This window comes from Barbatula barbatula (assembly GCF_947034865.1).
Source record: "Barbatula barbatula genome assembly, chromosome: 7".
Lineage (NCBI taxonomy): Eukaryota > Metazoa > Chordata > Actinopteri > Cypriniformes > Nemacheilidae > Barbatula > Barbatula barbatula.
In genome coordinates, this window is record NC_136770.1 from 4,960,549 (window position 1) to 4,978,666 (window position 18,118).

Genomic DNA, 18,118 nt, shown 5'->3' on the forward strand with positions numbered 1-18,118 from the left:
TTAAACCAGTGGTAGTTAAAAAAACAATGCCTCCAGTAACAAGAAAGACAGAAAGAGGGAGAGTGTCACTGAGGCAGAGAGAAAGAGAGAGAGGAAGGGTGTTTATGGTTTGATTGACAGGTTTAAACAGACACGGGACATGTTCTTCCAGCATTCATCGCCCCGTTCACCTGTCAATCAAACTGCTGGAGAGACAAATGTGGAGCTTTAAACAAGCCCCCCCCCCCACCCCACACACACTTAATAACATTCACACACTATCAAGCTGGGCAGTAGTGGCTAGATTTTTTTTTTTTTTTAAATAATCTAAACGGTGAAAACTTGGCAGTACTGTAGGTGGATGCTATGCAGCAGAGCTCTATTCTGTGTAGTTACTTCAGTAGCTGGTTGAAAGTCAAAAGCTTTTTTTTCACAGATTTCATCTTCCGAGTGAAAACCAATCGTTTTGAAATGTAACAGCACACATGGAGAAGTTGCTCTTTAATACTTACAATACTGAACTCCAAATGTGTTAATCAGATCATTTTAAAGGTTCAGTGTATGAAATTGAGCGTCATCTAGTGGCAAGGTTGTGAATTGCAACCAATGGCTTACTCCACCCCTCCTTTTCAAAGCTCTACTGTGGCTGTCACGTTTTTGCTTCATAGCCAGGGAAATAATATATTTACGAAAAGTTCTGTGGAGCAGTTGGTCCGTTTAGGGGTTCTATAGAAACAACATGATGAATTCCATGTAAGGAGACCCACGGTAGATAGAAATAGCTCATTCTAAGGTGATAAAAACATAACGCTTCATTCTGTAGAATAAAGATTCTTTATATACCTCTGAACACATAGCTATGTATTTTATATTGCATTTCTGTCAAATAGATCCTCCAAACAATTACACACTGGACCTTAAAAAATGTGATGGCATTGCATTTAAACTAGTCTAGCCTTTACAGTAGCACGTGTGATCACAAAAGTCGGTACAAACCCAACAAAAGCCGACGATCACCCACACGCCCCCAACGCTTTTCTTCACAAGAGTCTTTTCATTGATGGCCGACTTGAAAATAATACACCAGCACTTTTCTCGGAGCTTTCTTTCTCTCTCTTTCTTGTGTACAAGAGAACAGAAGAATGAAGAGCAGCAGGAAGGAAGTCCAGCGAACAGCAATAAAAGCAAGAAGCAGAAAGATCCGGAGAGGAAAGCAGGAACAAGATTGGTCACCGGAAGTATTAGTTCTGGAAAGTTTGGCATCTAGAAGAAGCAGAGAGGAAGTCAGGAGCAGGCAAAAGCCCGGTATTACCGTCCTCTTGCGTTCTGATGCGGGTGCTGCTGCTCTCAGGACCGGGCCCAACATCTGTGTGTGCTTTGACCCAAACCGTGTACTCCGTCCATTTCTCCAACTCCTCCAGAACGTAGCTGGACACATCAGCCGGGATCTCTTGCACCTCGTGCCGTTCTTGGTCTTCACCCGACGTGGCCTGATAGGCAAGTGAGTACCTGACGATGTGTCCGTGACGACTATCGACCGGTGGAGCCGCCCAACTCACCTGGATGCTGGTGGAGGAGAGACTGAGCAGGTGCACTTGCTGTGGTGGGGCGGATGGGGCTGGAAAGGGTAGGAGTGCAGGGAGAATGCGTGAGATCAGGACCTTGCTGGTTCTTCCTTGCAAGAGTTATTTGTCTGTGAAATGTTATTGAGCTGATTATATGGCCAACACACACTCATGTGGAAATGACACAGAAAAACTGCTGTGCCATTCGAAAAATCTCAAAAAGCTTTTGATAGATTCTGATCTCCTGCACTGCTGTGGCTTTTTAAAATTTGTTTCTAACGGTGTTGTAAGAATTCATAGCTGTATGTGTGAGAGAACACAGTATATACCTGTACATAAATATATATATATATATATATTATATAAACATACATACATACGTATAATATATTGCATTTATATATATATATTCCATAAAGACAGCAAGAGAGACATATTGATATAGTGTAGACAATATATACATATTGACATAGTGTCCACTATACTGTACAGATATAATGGACTATGGTCATTTTCTCTCTGAGATTCTGCTGATATGGTTATTTGCAGGAAAAACGAAATATGGATGTTATATTATCAATTATCTTATATTTCCTAGGTATCATTTGTTAACAGGAAAATCACAGTCCTCCTGGGGTTTTCAAGCATCAGCACATAAATGGTTTTCTAAAAATACTTTGTAGAAAAAGAATTCTCCAGGGCATCGGGGTATAAAACCCTTTTTATAGTTTAATATTTGTCCGCACCTTCTAAATATGAGGTGAAACCGAAACAGTGATGGATGGTCCCCCGTTTGGGCGTGTGTGCGTTTACTGACGTGTGACAGACACAGAACGTATTTTCTTTCTGACACAGACTCTTCGGCTGAGAGAAGTAAGAGGTGATTGATGGCCAGTCCATCTCTGAGTTGCTGTATTGGTTATTTTAAAAAATCACTTGAGTTCACAAAAAATTCTGCAGCTCTATTCTTTCCCATCCTGTGGACACGGCAGAAAAATTAACTGTCGGATTATTACACGGCTTTCTGGAATGCTTTGGTCTGGTTGAATGGTCTGACTGAATTCTGCAGTCAGATATTTTTATATGGTAACCACCAATACAAATTTCCTTCATAGCTGCACTATACGTTCATGTCTTTAGCCATGTTAAAAGCATGATAATGTACAGTCAAATGATCCTTACGGCGAACATAAACCATATGAAGGTGATATAAGAACCTCTTCTTTGTGTTCTGATCGTGCTGTCTGCGTTTATAAAGCAATAAAGTCCATCTGACTGTACTTTTAAATTTAGAAGCAACATGCTTTCTTTTCGAAAAAGATTGAGGGTGAATATATGATCCAGTATATAGGTGAAAATATTTATGATGAATGAGCAAAATACTCCTATCGCTCCTGTGTTTTATTGAGCAGACCAGACGCAAAACATAAAAATTTCAACGTATCCAATTATAATATAGTGAACGACTATTGGGGCAGTTTAACTCCATGCAGACTAATGACAACCGTGTCTGTAAACCGTAAAACAAAGCAGATACCTGAGGAGGAACCCATGAGAGAAAACGAAAAGAGAACAGAATGAAAAGAACAAAAAGAGTGACAAAAAGGTGGGAAAACCGGGTGAGAAAGCAAGATTGCGGCAAGGACGCTTTGAGAAAAACAACAGATAGAGTGATGAGATGCTGGACACATCTGGAGCCAATCAAGAGGGTGTTAAAGTGAACTAAAAAAAGTGAGAAAAAGAGAAAATGAACATGGGGTTTTGAAAGACAAAACAGAGCGAGCTGACAATCTCTTTTTGAGCGGAAAGAAAGAAATCAAAGCGATACAGTGGTGAGAGAGGGTAGTCGGTGGACAATATAAAAGAGGAGAAGAGCGGGGATGTTTGGTGATGACAGAGAATGAAGTGGGAGGAAATGGGGTGTATTGAGGGTGAGAGAGTGTTCTGAAAACTGACCTGTTTACTTTCCTAATGCATACTCGTGGGATAATTGTGAACAAATCATGATTTAAAAAGACAACACTTTGTTCAATTTAAACATCATTTAAAATATGAATAAGAAAATGTGTCTTTTACAAATTGGTAAATCTAAACAGTAAAAGCACAAGTTTGTTAACATCGAACGCTATTAACCCTTTAATGGGACAAATTCTGTCATTATTTATCATCAAATTGTTCCAAACCTGTATAAATTACTTTGTTCTGCCGAGCACAAAGGGAGATATTTGGAAGAATTTTAGCAATTTTCAGTTCTTGGCCACCATTGACTACCATAGTAGGAAAGATTACAATTGTAGTCAATGGTGCCCCAGAACTGTTGGCTTTCCAACATTTATCAAAATATTTTATTTTGGTCATTAACGGAACATGGTAGTCTATGGTACTATGGAACTGAGGTAGTCAATGGTGCCCCAGAACCAAAAATTCTCCCAAATATCTTCCTTTGTGTTCAACAGAACAAAGAAATGTAAACAGGTTTTGAACAACTTGAGGATGTGGACAGGATTTCATTTTTGGGTGAACTATCCCTTTAAGATTTTCCCTATGAAGTGCACTCAGATGCAGAAAACAGACAGTGGGCAGTCGACTAGAGCTTTGGAACAGAAAGAAAGTGAGGGATTTCGGTCCCTAAAGTCTTTACGGACATCGACTCGAGGATCAAAAAGATGGATGTTTTAGAGACAAAGAAAAAGCAAGCGTTTCTATGGGAACAGAGTTTTGCACGGGTCCCTCCTCTCAAAGCAGACCGCGTAACAAATAGCTGTGAATAGCAGGAGATTTCTCCCAGGAGCTGTCTTATATATCTCTGCTTTAGTCCATATCGATGGAGCCGAAGAAAGATGAGGACAGAGATTAAAGCGTGCGGCCTGCGTCATTCTGACGCCAGAGAGAACACACACACACAGTCAGCGCGTCACGGGCCAGCATCGCAGCGGCTCTCCGGATGAGCCGACTAACCTTTCTGTGTACAGTGTTAAAAGAAGTTAAAAAGAGGCCAGCGATGCTCTGCTTTGGAAAACACAGGGGCTTCTGAACACCAAGACCTACTTAAAATGTTTTAGTATGGTAGTAGGTTTTGTCATTAGGGTGAAATAAAACAGATGTAAATGTCAAATATACTGTAATGTTTCATATGTATACTGTATAGCAACCGCACGCTGAAATTAAAAAGTTGTTTTAAAAATAAATGTTTTGCCTTTCAAGTTTAAAATATATAAACTTTCTCAAAACAAGATAAATTGACTTGAGAAGCAATATTATGTAGGACAAATCCCATTTTAGAGGACAGCATTTTTCTTACTCTATTATATCTACAAAATAGATATAAAAGTGAATTTATCTTATTTATAAGATGTCCATATATATATCTTTTTGAAAGGAAGACACAAAAAAATACAGATCATAAAAAAAGATTTTGCAGTGAACGTCAAACACAATGTTTCAACAACTAGAAGCGAATTTCTAATATTCAACATAAGGGACTATAAGAACACAACACAACATATTGTACGCATTATCCTTCTATCTCTCTCTTTTATTTACCTTAAAACACGCCATATTTTCAGGTTATAATAGGAGCATGATGCCACATGCTGTTAATGTTTTCCCAAACAGCTTTTCACATACTGAATGTTTCTGTTTTCCGGCAGGTGATGCGGTGCAGTGTGAATTATAGCACAATTAAAAATGCATGAAAGTTAATATAGTTTGAAAACACACCATACTAACAAGCTTCAACAGAAGCTGTTTTCTGCTGCTATACTCTATATATGGTCAAAGAACACGTGGCACTTACTGGACTGCGCTGTCCGAGCCTCTATGGGCTGTGTGAACACACCGAGCCCCATTTCAGAGCGAGCGGCCAATGAGAACTTGTAGAGGGTGTCTGGCTTCAACCCTTCGACACCATATGAACCCGCTGGGTTAAAAGTGATGTGCTGCTGTGAAGGATAACAGAGAGAGAGAGAGTGAGACACACATACAGAAGGCAGCATGGAATACCTATGTATATTTACTGTATACGTTTTAAATATGTCAACAGAGCAGTTATCATTGCTGAATAATGGTCTCTGTTTTTAATTTTATGTGAGAATATCTTACATTTCACAAATCTGATCATATGAGTCACGGAACAGACCGAGGGTAAATACCACGGTTAATATTATTCATCACGCTGGGAAGAATAGGTCAATTTAGGCATCTTGCATTGTGGGATATTTCATGCCCTGTGCTCTGTATACTGCACATTTAGGCAAATGTATTCGGTTAGCTGTATATTTTATGCATATGAAAAATTCACATTATACACAGTCTAAAATTGCTATGAGAAGTATGGCCATATTTCATTCTAACCTTGCAATGTACATTCAGAGATTTTCTTTGTTTAAGCTTCAAGTACCTTGTTTTCGGATCCAGCTTCCCAATACGCAAGCTCGTATTTGATGATCTGGTCTTGGACGGGCCACAGCCACGACAGCATGATCCGTGTGTCAAGTTCAGCCTCTGCTTCAAAGCCGCTGGGCTGGGACGGGACTACGGTCAGAGAGAGACAGACAATCTTAACATGTTCAAGTTTATAGTTTATATCTCAAACAGGTGACACCTAGCTCACCCCCTTGCTGCGTTTTGACTTGCAGTACGTCTGAAGGCGGTCCATCGCCCACCGAGGTAAACGCCAGCACACGTAAACCGTATGTGATGTCTGGCACCAGCCCGGAGATGGTGGTCAGGCTGCCGTCTTCCGTGTTGTGTTTCTGCCAGGTGCTGAGGGGCAAGTGCAGATCGGACATGTAGTACACTCGATATCCTCGTATCTGTCCGTTGGGCTCTTCGGGAGCCTCCCACTGCACCAGCATGGTTGTGGCGCTGAGCATCCGGGCCTGGACCCGTAAGGGAGGAGACGAGGGGGCCTGCTCGCTGGTCCTCGTCTCCACTGCCCCGCTGGGCGGCCCGCGGCCGATGTTATTGACCGCCATGACGCGGAATTCGTATTCAGAAAATGGGCTCAAACCCCCGATGCTGTAGCGGGTGGAGGCCACACCGTCCACTTCCTGAAAGCCGTTGTCTGAGATTTTGGCCCGGTATTGGATCACGTAGTATGACACGGGTTCAGGGTTTCCAGAGTCCCATGTTAGAGTCACGCTGGTGGCGGTGGTTTCCGTGACGATGAGAGAGGTGGGAGGGCGGGGCAGAGCTGAGAATGGGTAAAGATGTAAAATGATAAGCAAGAGATAATGTACAGTCTTCCATTACTGTAAAATAAATCTCAACAGAGTAGCAGCAATAATATCAGTAAATTTTAAGTATACAGTATGTGTTTCGAGTCTTTACATTTGACCAAAAATCTGGCAAAACTTTCAGTTTCCTTCATAGTACATTCTGTTATAATCATTATTCTGTCTTTCTGTCTGTGCACTAGTGTGGTCAGGTCATATCAACAGGCGACCAAATAAGTGCCTGCGTTGTAGTTAACAGCTTTCAAAAAGGACTCGAAACAACGCTTGGGCTCTATGCGATTGGACAGCTGTCAAAAGTCCAAACAGGTCAGCCTGAATAGGCAGCAGCAGAGTGGAACGGGACAGAAAATCCTCGGAAACCTGTGGCTAAGTGCTGCTTTAAGAGACTTAAATCCCCACAGCTGCCCCGCGGGCCAGGAAATCCCAAAACACATGATATTAACCTCAGCTTACATGATAATGCATGAGTGTAAATGGCAGAGCAGATTCGCAGTAATGCCACATTCGCTCTGATCAATTATAATGCTGTAAATTCTCTTTCATTCTCTGGTATTGTAGCTTTCAACTCTTCCCTGGATACAAGAACAAACGCTGACGGTTTTAACAGTTAACATACACTCAGAGAGTGATACATGAATTCGATTCTTGCTGAATCTGTGAGTTGCTTGAATGATTTTAAATCACATAAAATGAAATTCAGATCAATTGAAAAGACATAAAGCCCATAAACAGCAAAAAGATTTAAGAAAGGATTCCTGATGTATCAAAAAAATCCAGAATTTCAAGATATACTGTGGCTATTGAGTTCAGTGTCTGTTGAATTTCAACAAAATCAAACCTACAGCCATCCAACAGTAATGTGAAAGACCAACAGCATGAACGGACACATGGAAACCGATGTTATCGTATAAAAATATTTGTTTTACTTTTCCTAAATACATGTACGAATATCACTGTTATCAATGCTTAAGAGTAAATATGAACTTGTTTTTTTGCAGTATTTGAGGTCTGAAAAATACAGAGCATCTTTTCTGTTATTTTGACCCGTTTTCATTATCTGCAAATAAATGCAAATAGAAACAGTAAGTTTATTTGATATTCGGGAGAAATATTGAATAGTAGGTCGCATAATAAAACAGAAAAAAACTACATAAATCAATACTTTGCTGATATTTTCTCTTGGGTGTTTTAGTCACTGAACATTTTTTTATTTATTCAGTCATGCATTTTAAAAACATTCTTTAATAAAAAATATTGTTTTGTAAAGAAAGAAATGAATGTTTGCACATTTTGACTTAATACACAGCTTTGAGAAAGACTTTGATTGAACACATTCATGTCACGAATGCCTTGCAGAGAAAACAAACAGAGAGCGCGCTCTCACATGCAGCATTCAACATGATGTTTTTGAGACAATTAAATGTTTCAAGCGGATTCATTATCGAGCAACAGCCGTTTACAATAATCTGTAATGAGGATGTGAAGCTCGGAGAGCTGGTTGGCTGGTTGAGATCTCCACATCGCATCCCGGCTCTGATAAAACATTGATGAGGTGATTGCGTGCGCACTCTGTCTAGGTCGCTGGGAATTCCCATGAGCGTGTTATTGATGTGAATTCTCACTCAACGTTCTTCAGCCCGACCTCCAATCTGATTACAGCAGCTTTGTTTGTAAGTGTCTAGATAATTACATCTTTAAATACACCACTGATATCATCGCTAGCTGGAGAGCGGAGGATTACTTAAGGATAAGACTAATGTTACCAAGCAGCCAGAGATGTAGAAATACTTCCTTGTTGGATTTCAGCAAGTTTGGAAATTCAACTCCTTGAGAATATTCTGTAGACTTTCACTTCATTCGACTTCATTGTGTCATTTAACTTTTTAAAATATAACAACAATGTTGTGTTCTAGTTTTGTGATGCTCGACGTCTCTTACCTTTAACAGTGATCTGAGCTGTTGTATCAATCATGCCCAGTGGGGAAATAGCCACGCAGGTGTAGTTAGCTGACTGGCGGATGTTGTTGAGCTCCAGCACGTTTCGTCCGATAGGCATCTCCTCTTCTTTGGTGAGCTCCTCCTCACCCCTCATCCACTTCACATAGGGCATGGGCGCGCCGACTGCCACACAGGTGAGGTTAACGCTTCCGCCCGGCATCACCTCGTGATTGGTGGGCGGAATTGAGAAGCGGGGTGGAACCCGCCGGACTGTTGGAAAAGGGCGCATGATGTTACAAATAGAATATTGGTGAGGGAGACAAAAACATGCCTTATACTTGTAGTATGCGGGGGTCTTTGTGTACGTTTTTGAACGAGTACACTGAAAAATATGAGACGCGATGCTCTGAAAAGATACAAAAAGGTAGTCTCGTGAACCGAAAGTTGCCTTTTTTTTTTCTTCCGTATTTTGACACATTTCCGAGTGAAATGGAATTTCTAATTAGAAAAATAGTGGCTTCGTCTTTTGCTTGGGTGAATAAAAACAGCTGTTGAAATGGAACTGGCAGCAGACTGACAGTTGAAGTGGAGGAGTGAACGGATGCTCGGCCCAAGCCGTCTAACATACGTCATTTAAGATGGATAGTCATTGCAGGAAGAAAGTGCATTTTCAGATTTTAACTATAGATTATGAGGGCACACGGATATTAAAAGAGAATTGTTATTAACAATAAACACTGCAATATTTTATGAAAAAATAGGTATTGTAATTTCTAATTTCACTGGGACTTTAAGAGCTCTTCTGTGAGATTTTGGAGTGTATATAGAGTGAGTGAATTCGAAAATACAGAAAGATGTTGCACACATTGAGAATACTTTACATCTGAGTCATAATTTAAACAAAAATGAACATTTTCAAACTTCATAAATCAATAAACTTCATAATTGACACTAGATGGCTAAATACAGTATATAGTTTAAGCACACAGTGTATAGAACATGCTGTGGGAGACACCTTAAGTGTCTCATTTGGCTCTTGGCATTGACGTGGTCGAGACTCATTACTGTCTCATTAAATTTTATTTCTCAAATCGCTGCCGATTCTTATCACAGTAATGCAACTAAATGAAATCAATGCCACTCTGTCTGCATTACAAAAACAAAGTGAAGCAACAGAAACAAAGCTTGTCACAGCCATTTCTTACAATCCTTTATCCACTTTACATCCTATGCTCCTGTCACTACTTCTACAACTGACAGACACTCAGACTTCAAAAATTTGACAGACAGGTGAGTGTCATTTCCAGATTTTAACTCTGACTTTCTCATCAATGAGACTGATAGTTTAGCTGTGCAGTTCACTCCTCCGTCAAACATTTTCTTTAGAGAACTTAAAGGACTAAACCTAGATGAAGAACAGTATTTGTCGGCTGAATGTCTTTTCATACACATTAAGATGCCGTGCAAAGCCAAATCTTCTTATTTTAATATCCAGCTGACACGTTGTGCATCTGCAGAGCTTGGGTAAATAAAGGTCATTTCTGGAGACAGCAGGGGCAAGCGGCCATTTGACAGCATTGATAGAGAGACCTCCATTAAATTGATCTTTTATAACGTCCCTGTATATAAATGGAATTGTTGCTGAGATTAGGTCTGCGAACACACGTCTACTTACATTTCACAGTAAAAGCACAGATAAACAGGTCTCGCTTCTGAGAAGCTCCGACTTGCTTTCAAATCGAAACATTACCTGCTCATTTCCTGACACAGGAAATGACTGCGGATAAATAAGGAAAGTGTGGGGCAGAGAGATTTCAAATGCTCAGTGTTTACATGACTTGAGCGATAGATTGCACCCAAACACTGTGCTCCAGTCGTCTGTTACTTTCTTCTGTCTCGCACACATTTGCAATGTTTTAATTAGGTATAATTGTTTCTTTCGGCATTACTGGTGCCAGGTGAGATTAAGCTGTAAGCGTTCAGAGCAAAAACTTGTGTATATTGTGTATTTAAATTTTTTTACAGCATCAAACCCGAGAACACAAAAGATTTGTAATGTACACTGATGCACGGTAAGACTTGCTATGATATTTTATTTGCGATGTGAATGACAATAGAATGCATATAATGACAAAACATCTTGTGATTGGAGAAATTTTGCACAAAAAAGGAAATTACATCTTTGTAAATGACATATTGTACATGTCATGTTCTTGTAAATTGTCAGTCTAGTTGTGTAATTTGAAGTTTTTCTTAAAATAGTATGTCACTGCAAAAAATACCGTAAAAAAATAGATTTCTGGCTCCTGTGGCACCAATTAAAAAAACGTAAAATAACTGTTTTGTCACATAAAATTACATGTTTTTCATGTTCTTGTAAATTTGCAATCCTTTTCTGTAATTTTATGTTTTTTTATTATATTTCAAAAATATGTGAAAAAATCTCTGAAGTAAGAATTAAAAAAAAATTAAAGTTTTACACTACATGTGACCAATCTATTGATAACAGAAAAATTCTGTAAAATTACAGTATTTCATGTTGTTGTAAATTTGCAGTCTAGTTGTGTAATTTTATGTTTTTCCAAAATAGTATTTTACTGTAAAATAATACCGTCATTTTTTTTCTGGCAATTGGGGCACCATTGAAAGACCGTAAAATAACTGTTTGGTCACATAAAATTACATGTTTTCGAGTTCTTGTAAATTTGCAGTACTTTTCTGTAATTTGAGGTTTTTGATTGTATTTCAAAAATATGTTAAAAACATCTGAGATGTAAATTCCATAAAATAACAGGTTTACACTATGCGTGAAAAATCTACTGATTAACAGAAAAATTCTATAAAAGAAAAGTTTCATGGTACAGAGTCTGGTTGATACTCGCCTCAGGAAGATAAAACACGGATTGTTTCAAATAGCTAAAGTATAGATACAGTGAATCTAAACAAATGTGTGCATGCTTGACTCGAGTCTAGTAAACACTGAGCAAATTGGTCTGTCGCTTTCTGATCTGTGCCAGCCGTGGCGAGAGACCGTCGGACTGAATTTGAGATTAACAGATAATCAAAGAGTTTAGACTTTGGGGACGGAGTTTGTTAGTCTGGCAGAAGTGCCTGCGGTGCAGAAAGACATGGCATTAATCCACATTAGTCACTGTACATAGAGAGGATGATGTTATCCATGGACATGAGGGATGGTTAGGACATGATGGCAAGAGTTTGGAGGTTGTTAGGAAAGTTTCAGAGTCTCTCAGAGTAGACATGAGGTTAGAGAATGGGCTGAACGTATCTCGTAAGACTTGTTTCTAGGAGTGTTAGTAGAGCAATGAAAGCTTGCTGTTAGACATAAACACAAACACAGGCATTCAATTAGAAGAGAAAGAGACAGAGAGAGAGTTGCAAGCTTCAGATGGGGAGGATTGGTGCAGAAATACCTCCCATCCTGGGGTGCATTCAACTCACATCTTTTTTACAAACACACATAAACGCACACACACAGATCATTTAAAGCATATCAATGAAGCATGAAGCAAAGAAACACGTCAGCAATAGTCAACGAAGCATGCATGTGTGACCAATACACTAAATCAAATGAATTGCACACAAATAAATGACATAATGTGCAGCAAAGTGCAAAAGATCCAATTGTAGCCCACTCTGATCAATAGAAAGTACACAATTGGATTTTTTTTCAGAAGCAAGGGATTCCACAACAAGAAAAGCAGTCTTGATGTTGCCAGTTTTTGTGCTTTAAATCCTAGAAATTACATTTGAGCCATTTGGAAGTTATAAAATATGTTTTTTCACGAATCCATGTCAGAGGTGCATTGTGCCAATGCGAGAGATTGCAGGACGACAGTGCTGATGAGAACGTGCCTGAGGTCACAGAAATGAAAGCATGTGTAAAGACACAAAGAACTCAATAGATCATCGAATAGACATCGGAGTGGTCTTCAAAAAAACCCCGGACGTGTTAACTGATTCCTGTCAGGTTCTTCAATGCCTTCTGCAGAAGTTGTTTACCATTATAAAGAACAGTTATATCTATACAAGTTTAGATGCAACATTAAAGGGACAGTTCACCTAACAATGAAAATTCTGTCATGATTTACTCAACCTCAAGCTGTTCCAAATCTGTATAAATGTCTTTGTTCTGTTGAAGTCAAAGAAATATATTTGGTTGTTCAACAGAAGAAAACAAGTGTACAATAATAATTTTGACCGTGGCTCGATCCCATGGGGGTTACACATTGTCAGAAACAAATGTCCAGTATAGTACAATGCAATGTTAGTCGCTTTGGATAAAAGCATCTACCAAATGCATAAATGTAATTCATGACAGAATTTTCATTTTTATGTGAACTATCCCATTAAGGTTCTTCAAATCAGTGGATTGGTTTTGGGTTCCGCATTATTATTACCATATTAAACGAATGAGAATCTGGGAAAAAAAATTGTAGTTCTCATGAAAATAATATTACAATGTGCACAAGAAAAATGGCGTTTGGGGGTGAAACAGAAAAAGTTTACCTAAAGTTTGTCTGGTATCGTGCCCTAAACCCCTGTTTGATTTTGAAGCGATTGTTTATCAGAGTTCAAAACAGACCTCCAAGACCATCAGTTTGACATCAGATGCTATTTCTCTTTTCCTATCACAAATTTCCAAAAGAAAAAAGCTAATTTGTCAATGTCATCCAACGTTCTTGTCTAAATGAAACAGCTTGTTTTGGAGATAACGTAGAGAGGGCCGTGTTTGTCTTCTCCGCGGAGAACAAACGCCCGGGATCAAGCGTTCCGGGACTGGATTTATTTGAAAGGATAATGGAAGCCTTTAAACAAAAAGCCTCATTGCTTTCTGTCATCTTATTTGCTCTGTTTGTGCTGTTCTCCACAGCGGAAGTCTTCACCGAATGGCTGATTCAAAACAAACAATCAAAGCTGCTTTAGCCAGTTTAAATGCTTGAGAACTCAAAAGGCTTTCTGGCAGTTAACCGGGATGAAAGGACGAGATCTCAGAATGGCGGGCAGAAAAGCGAAGGATTGTTGTTGTTTTTGAAATTTGAACTGGTACATAAACGAGTCTGATCTGCTAAGCTAAGGGTGGATTTCTCTGTTTGTTCTTTGCCCTCTCGGTTCAAGCTCTGAACAACAGCATATTGCCCGGTAGATTTAGAAAGAATTATGCTGCAGTGCCGTGCTACACTGCATAAAATATCTAAACGTTTTCTTAAAACAGCAGCGTGAACGAAAAACTTTTGAAAACCAAAAGTATAGTCCCTCTCCGAGTCTTCAGCCTACAAGATGCAGATTTGAATAATGAGAGTCTCGGGTCGGCATCATCAATACTAGAATTGTGTGGAAGCAGCCTAACATTGGCCCTTATATTCTTGACTCTTTACACCTCACAAAAAAGAAAGTAAATCAGGTGATGACAAAACGTCCACAAGCATGCAAGAAAATCTCATGTTGAAAGGTAATGCATTAAAGCAACAGGCAGCAGCGTCATGCACGAGTCTGTCCAGCTGTGGCAGACGGGGGGTCCGGCACGCAACAGCAGGGGGCGCACGCGGCTCCCGTCCGCAGACCCTCTGAGTAGGAGGAGAGAGAGTGAAAAGAACGCACCTTCCCGTTGGTCTGAGAGTGAGGAGTGGATTGAGTTTGGATGGCAGGGTGCGATGAAGATGGAGGGAGGGAAACAAAAGAGTAGAGGAAGAAGAGGAGGAAGACAAGGAGAAACAGAGAGAGAGTAAAACAGGCAAATATTCTGCTTATCCATAAAAGAGACATGAGACGAGAATGTGAAGACAATGAAAGAGCACCAGCAAACATGCGATTCACACACACTCACACTTCTCTTTGATATATTGCTAAAGTCATGAAAAATACTATGAGGATGACTTGATCTGCTTATGGTTTAAACGTATTTAGTAAAAAACTGCTATTTGCATACACACATTCACTTCACACATCAATTTCACCCCAAAACAAGAAAACAGTAGAAACTACATGAAATGATTCTCATTTCATTAAAAGACTGAAGCCTATTTTTCTGAACATATTGGGGAAATCATTTTCAAATAAGCATATATTTTGAAGAATGTTTGAACAGATGAACAGATCTGGGCAGAGCCATAGCTAGAGAACCAATGTAAACTTTATGTGGGTCCTCACCGCCTTCCAATTAATAGAGGGACATTTAATATCAAGTTTTACGCCTTATCTCTTTGATGTAGTCTATTTGACAGAATAAGTTAAATGTATGACTGGAGTCATGTAAATAAATAAATAGACCACTTAAATGTTTCTAAAGTCTTAATGTTTGATGGAAATAACATGGTATTGTATAAAATATCAAATTTATAAAAAATCTCCTTTATGTAATTCATGTATTAAATGTTGTTTCGAAACAGGTGACTTTATAGTATAACTGAGAATTGTCACCACCTCTCACCGCGCTAGCGACGGCCCTGGATCTGGGGCACCATTGACTACCATAGCAGATAAGAAAACTCCCATGCTAGTAAATGGTGGCCCACAACTTTTTGTTTCCCACATTCTTCAAAAAATCTTCTTTTGTATTCAACAGAAAAAACAAAGAAATGTATACAGTTTTGTAATAAATTGAGGTAGAGTACATGATGACGGAATATTTTTTTTTGGTAAACTATCCCTTTTATTATCATAAGAGCAACGACACAACCCACAAGCCTATTTCAATAAGGAATCAGAATTTTCCACATTTGGGGTGAAATGTGATTGAACAATTCAAAGGCACAAACACACATAAACAAACAAGCAAAAGGCAGGACCCTCAACGGTGTGAGCGTCAGTGTGGTAAGGCACATGGGAATGAGAGTGACAGAACAGGATAAGCACTTATGAAATGGTGGCTCCCATATACAGTGATCAACAGATGCACTGTAAGCAAACAAACAAAAATTGTGATTGTATTAAACACGCGCACAAGCCGTTCAGCAGAGATCTGATGTCACTGTGTGTCGGTGATGTCAACACACCTGCGGAGAGACTCTAGACAGTTATACTACAGTACAAAGGAAAATAAACCCATCACACAGCTTTCTGTATGTGACTATCCTTCATTAGTAGGGCTGGGCAACATATACATATCCACAATTTAGTAGTCTACCATCATATTGGAAATCCATCTTAAATTAAATCCATTGATTATTCCATGTTATATTAATACAGTATGCTATTTGTGTAAATGTAGGGTGCATGTGTGTGTCCAGAGAGAAGGGAATACAGATGGTGTTTACCGTTTAAAGAACAATGTCGTTGTTTGATGTTTTTGAAACACTGATTTACTTGAATGTACTGTACCGTATGATTGTTACATTCATTGATGCATATAAAGAACCACGAGCACCATTATCATCTTAATTCTTCTAAACTGTGTTTTAGTTGTTTTTTTACAGTTCAATGTGTTTGGCAAACAATGCCATGTTTTGAACTCATAGTCTTTATTAGAGAGCATTTCTTTACTATGTCGCTCAGCCTTACTCATTACAAAACAACGGAGTGCAAGATGTACGTACACACACACAAACAGATAACTCAGACATTTCACTTCAACTGCGAATACATGTGAGTTATAAATCTCTGATTAAAAAAGCAATAAAAGTCTGACACAACAGGTGAAACATTCGCTAACTAACAACCATTCGCTCTCTCTCAAACACAAAAATAAAGCACCGAGTGAAGTCTGATACTCATACATATATATTAAATGTCATTCATCACAGTACATCCCGATTGTGTGCGCGTGTGTGGTCTGTGTAAAGATCAAAGAGCTCCGGAGAGAATTGATCTTCCCCATGCATCATTTATATAGGGTTTCTCACCGAGGCGCTCTGATTGGTCGAGCTCGAGGAAGAAAACCAGCAGAATTTATGGAAAAAGATGTGAGTCTAGTTTTCATTTCCAACTCTAGAGCCGAGTCTCAACCCAACACAGATATTATAAACAGACTCAAACGACATCAATTCCTTGAGATAGCGGCAGAGAGACTGTAGCATTTGACCCTTGAATCAAGCTTTCAAGAAAGCATCGATGCGTTTTTGTGTGTTCAGTTCACATCCTAAAAAGACAATTTACCACAACCTTTCCATATTCACAAATCCTTTAAGGTCTTTGAACACTTGTCGGAGGTGTGTTGAATGAAAGAGTGGAGTTCTGAAGGCTCTGTGGTTTCTGCTGTAATAGATCCTGACATTAATAATGAGGGAAATTCCACGGCTCTGCTTAAAAACGAGATTCTCTGATCCTGCCTGCAAGAGTCGACATGTTCGTTCACGGATACCCTGACAAAACTTACACTGGTTCTCATATTCATTGCCTGGCTAGTGGAGTGAGAGGGATTTATATCTAATTTGCTAAAGTGTTGCTTACGGTTAAAGTGATATGTTCGACACCTCTAGCAATGAATTGCACGGTTAGCTGTGTGATGTCAAGCCAAATGACATGTAAAACATTACAAACAATCTTAGCAATCAATCAAACTTAAAGATCATTTTACGTGTCTAAGGCCCAGTTTCACAGAAAAGTCTCAGCTTAAGTTAAATTAGAATGTTTAAATCGATCATATAAAATGCCTTCGGGGAAAATAACTGGTTTGCATCCTGAAACAAAACAATGGCACTGGTGTATTTTAAGATATGTCGGGCATTATTTTCAGGTAAGACAGCTCCAACTTTAATTTTAGTCTGGGACTAGCTTTAAGTCTGGTTTCTGTGAGAAATCAGCTCACATCAGTACATTTATTTAATATTTGTTTTATTATTATTAATAATATTTAACTTTTTGTATGTGTGGACTTCAGTACCGTTTAGTGTGTTGGACCAATCAATGTTTGCTTTAAAATAAAATAACATTATAAAATAAAATCACGTGAAAGAAGAAAATGACAGATATTACCCATATATGTTGCTTGAAAGTTTGATATGTTGATTTTTACACACATTAGTATGGATATATTTGCTTAAAAAGAATAATGCTGTGGGTCAACTAGATGCGCAAAATCGATCTAAGTAACAATAACATGAACACAACACCGGGTTAAACAAATTTGATGTGGAATCGTTTGTCTACATCTAATTTTAAGTCAAATGTATTATCTTTAGAATCTGCCACTGATAAACACAATGTAAACACACATACACAAACACACAGCTGGGTCACTGCAGCAAAGCTGTCATTAAAATGCCTTTAAAAGATCAGAGGTGGAAAATAAGAGTAATTCTTCCTCATGTAAGCAGCTTGAGGTTTTATCAGGTGAATAGAGAAGAATAAAAAGAAATGATCAGGTTTTGAGAGACAGGTCCAGCTCTGGTAAATCCTGCATAAGAAGCAGAGGTTTGAAGTGAATAGGGTTTGGCTTTGGTT

General features: G+C 38.9%; 1 protein-coding gene across 3 annotated transcripts in view; it reads right to left on the bottom strand.

Annotated features, from left to right (window-relative positions):
• Positions 1 to 18,118, bottom strand: part of ptprfa (protein tyrosine phosphatase receptor type Fa) — a 146,632-nt gene that overhangs the window by 45,187 nt on the left and 83,327 nt on the right. For all 3 annotated transcript variants that reach the window (XM_079460917.1, XM_079460916.1, XM_079460918.1), the window contains exons 7-11: positions 8,720 to 8,989; positions 6,157 to 6,738; positions 5,944 to 6,077; positions 5,341 to 5,485; positions 1,292 to 1,597 (exon numbers count right to left, since the gene is read on the bottom strand). In XM_079460917.1, the coding sequence (XP_079317043.1) occupies positions 1,292 to 1,597; positions 5,341 to 5,485; positions 5,944 to 6,077; positions 6,157 to 6,738; positions 8,720 to 8,989 (1,437 nt within the window). The remainder of the gene's footprint in view (positions 1 to 1,291; positions 1,598 to 5,340; positions 5,486 to 5,943; positions 6,078 to 6,156; positions 6,739 to 8,719; positions 8,990 to 18,118) is intronic.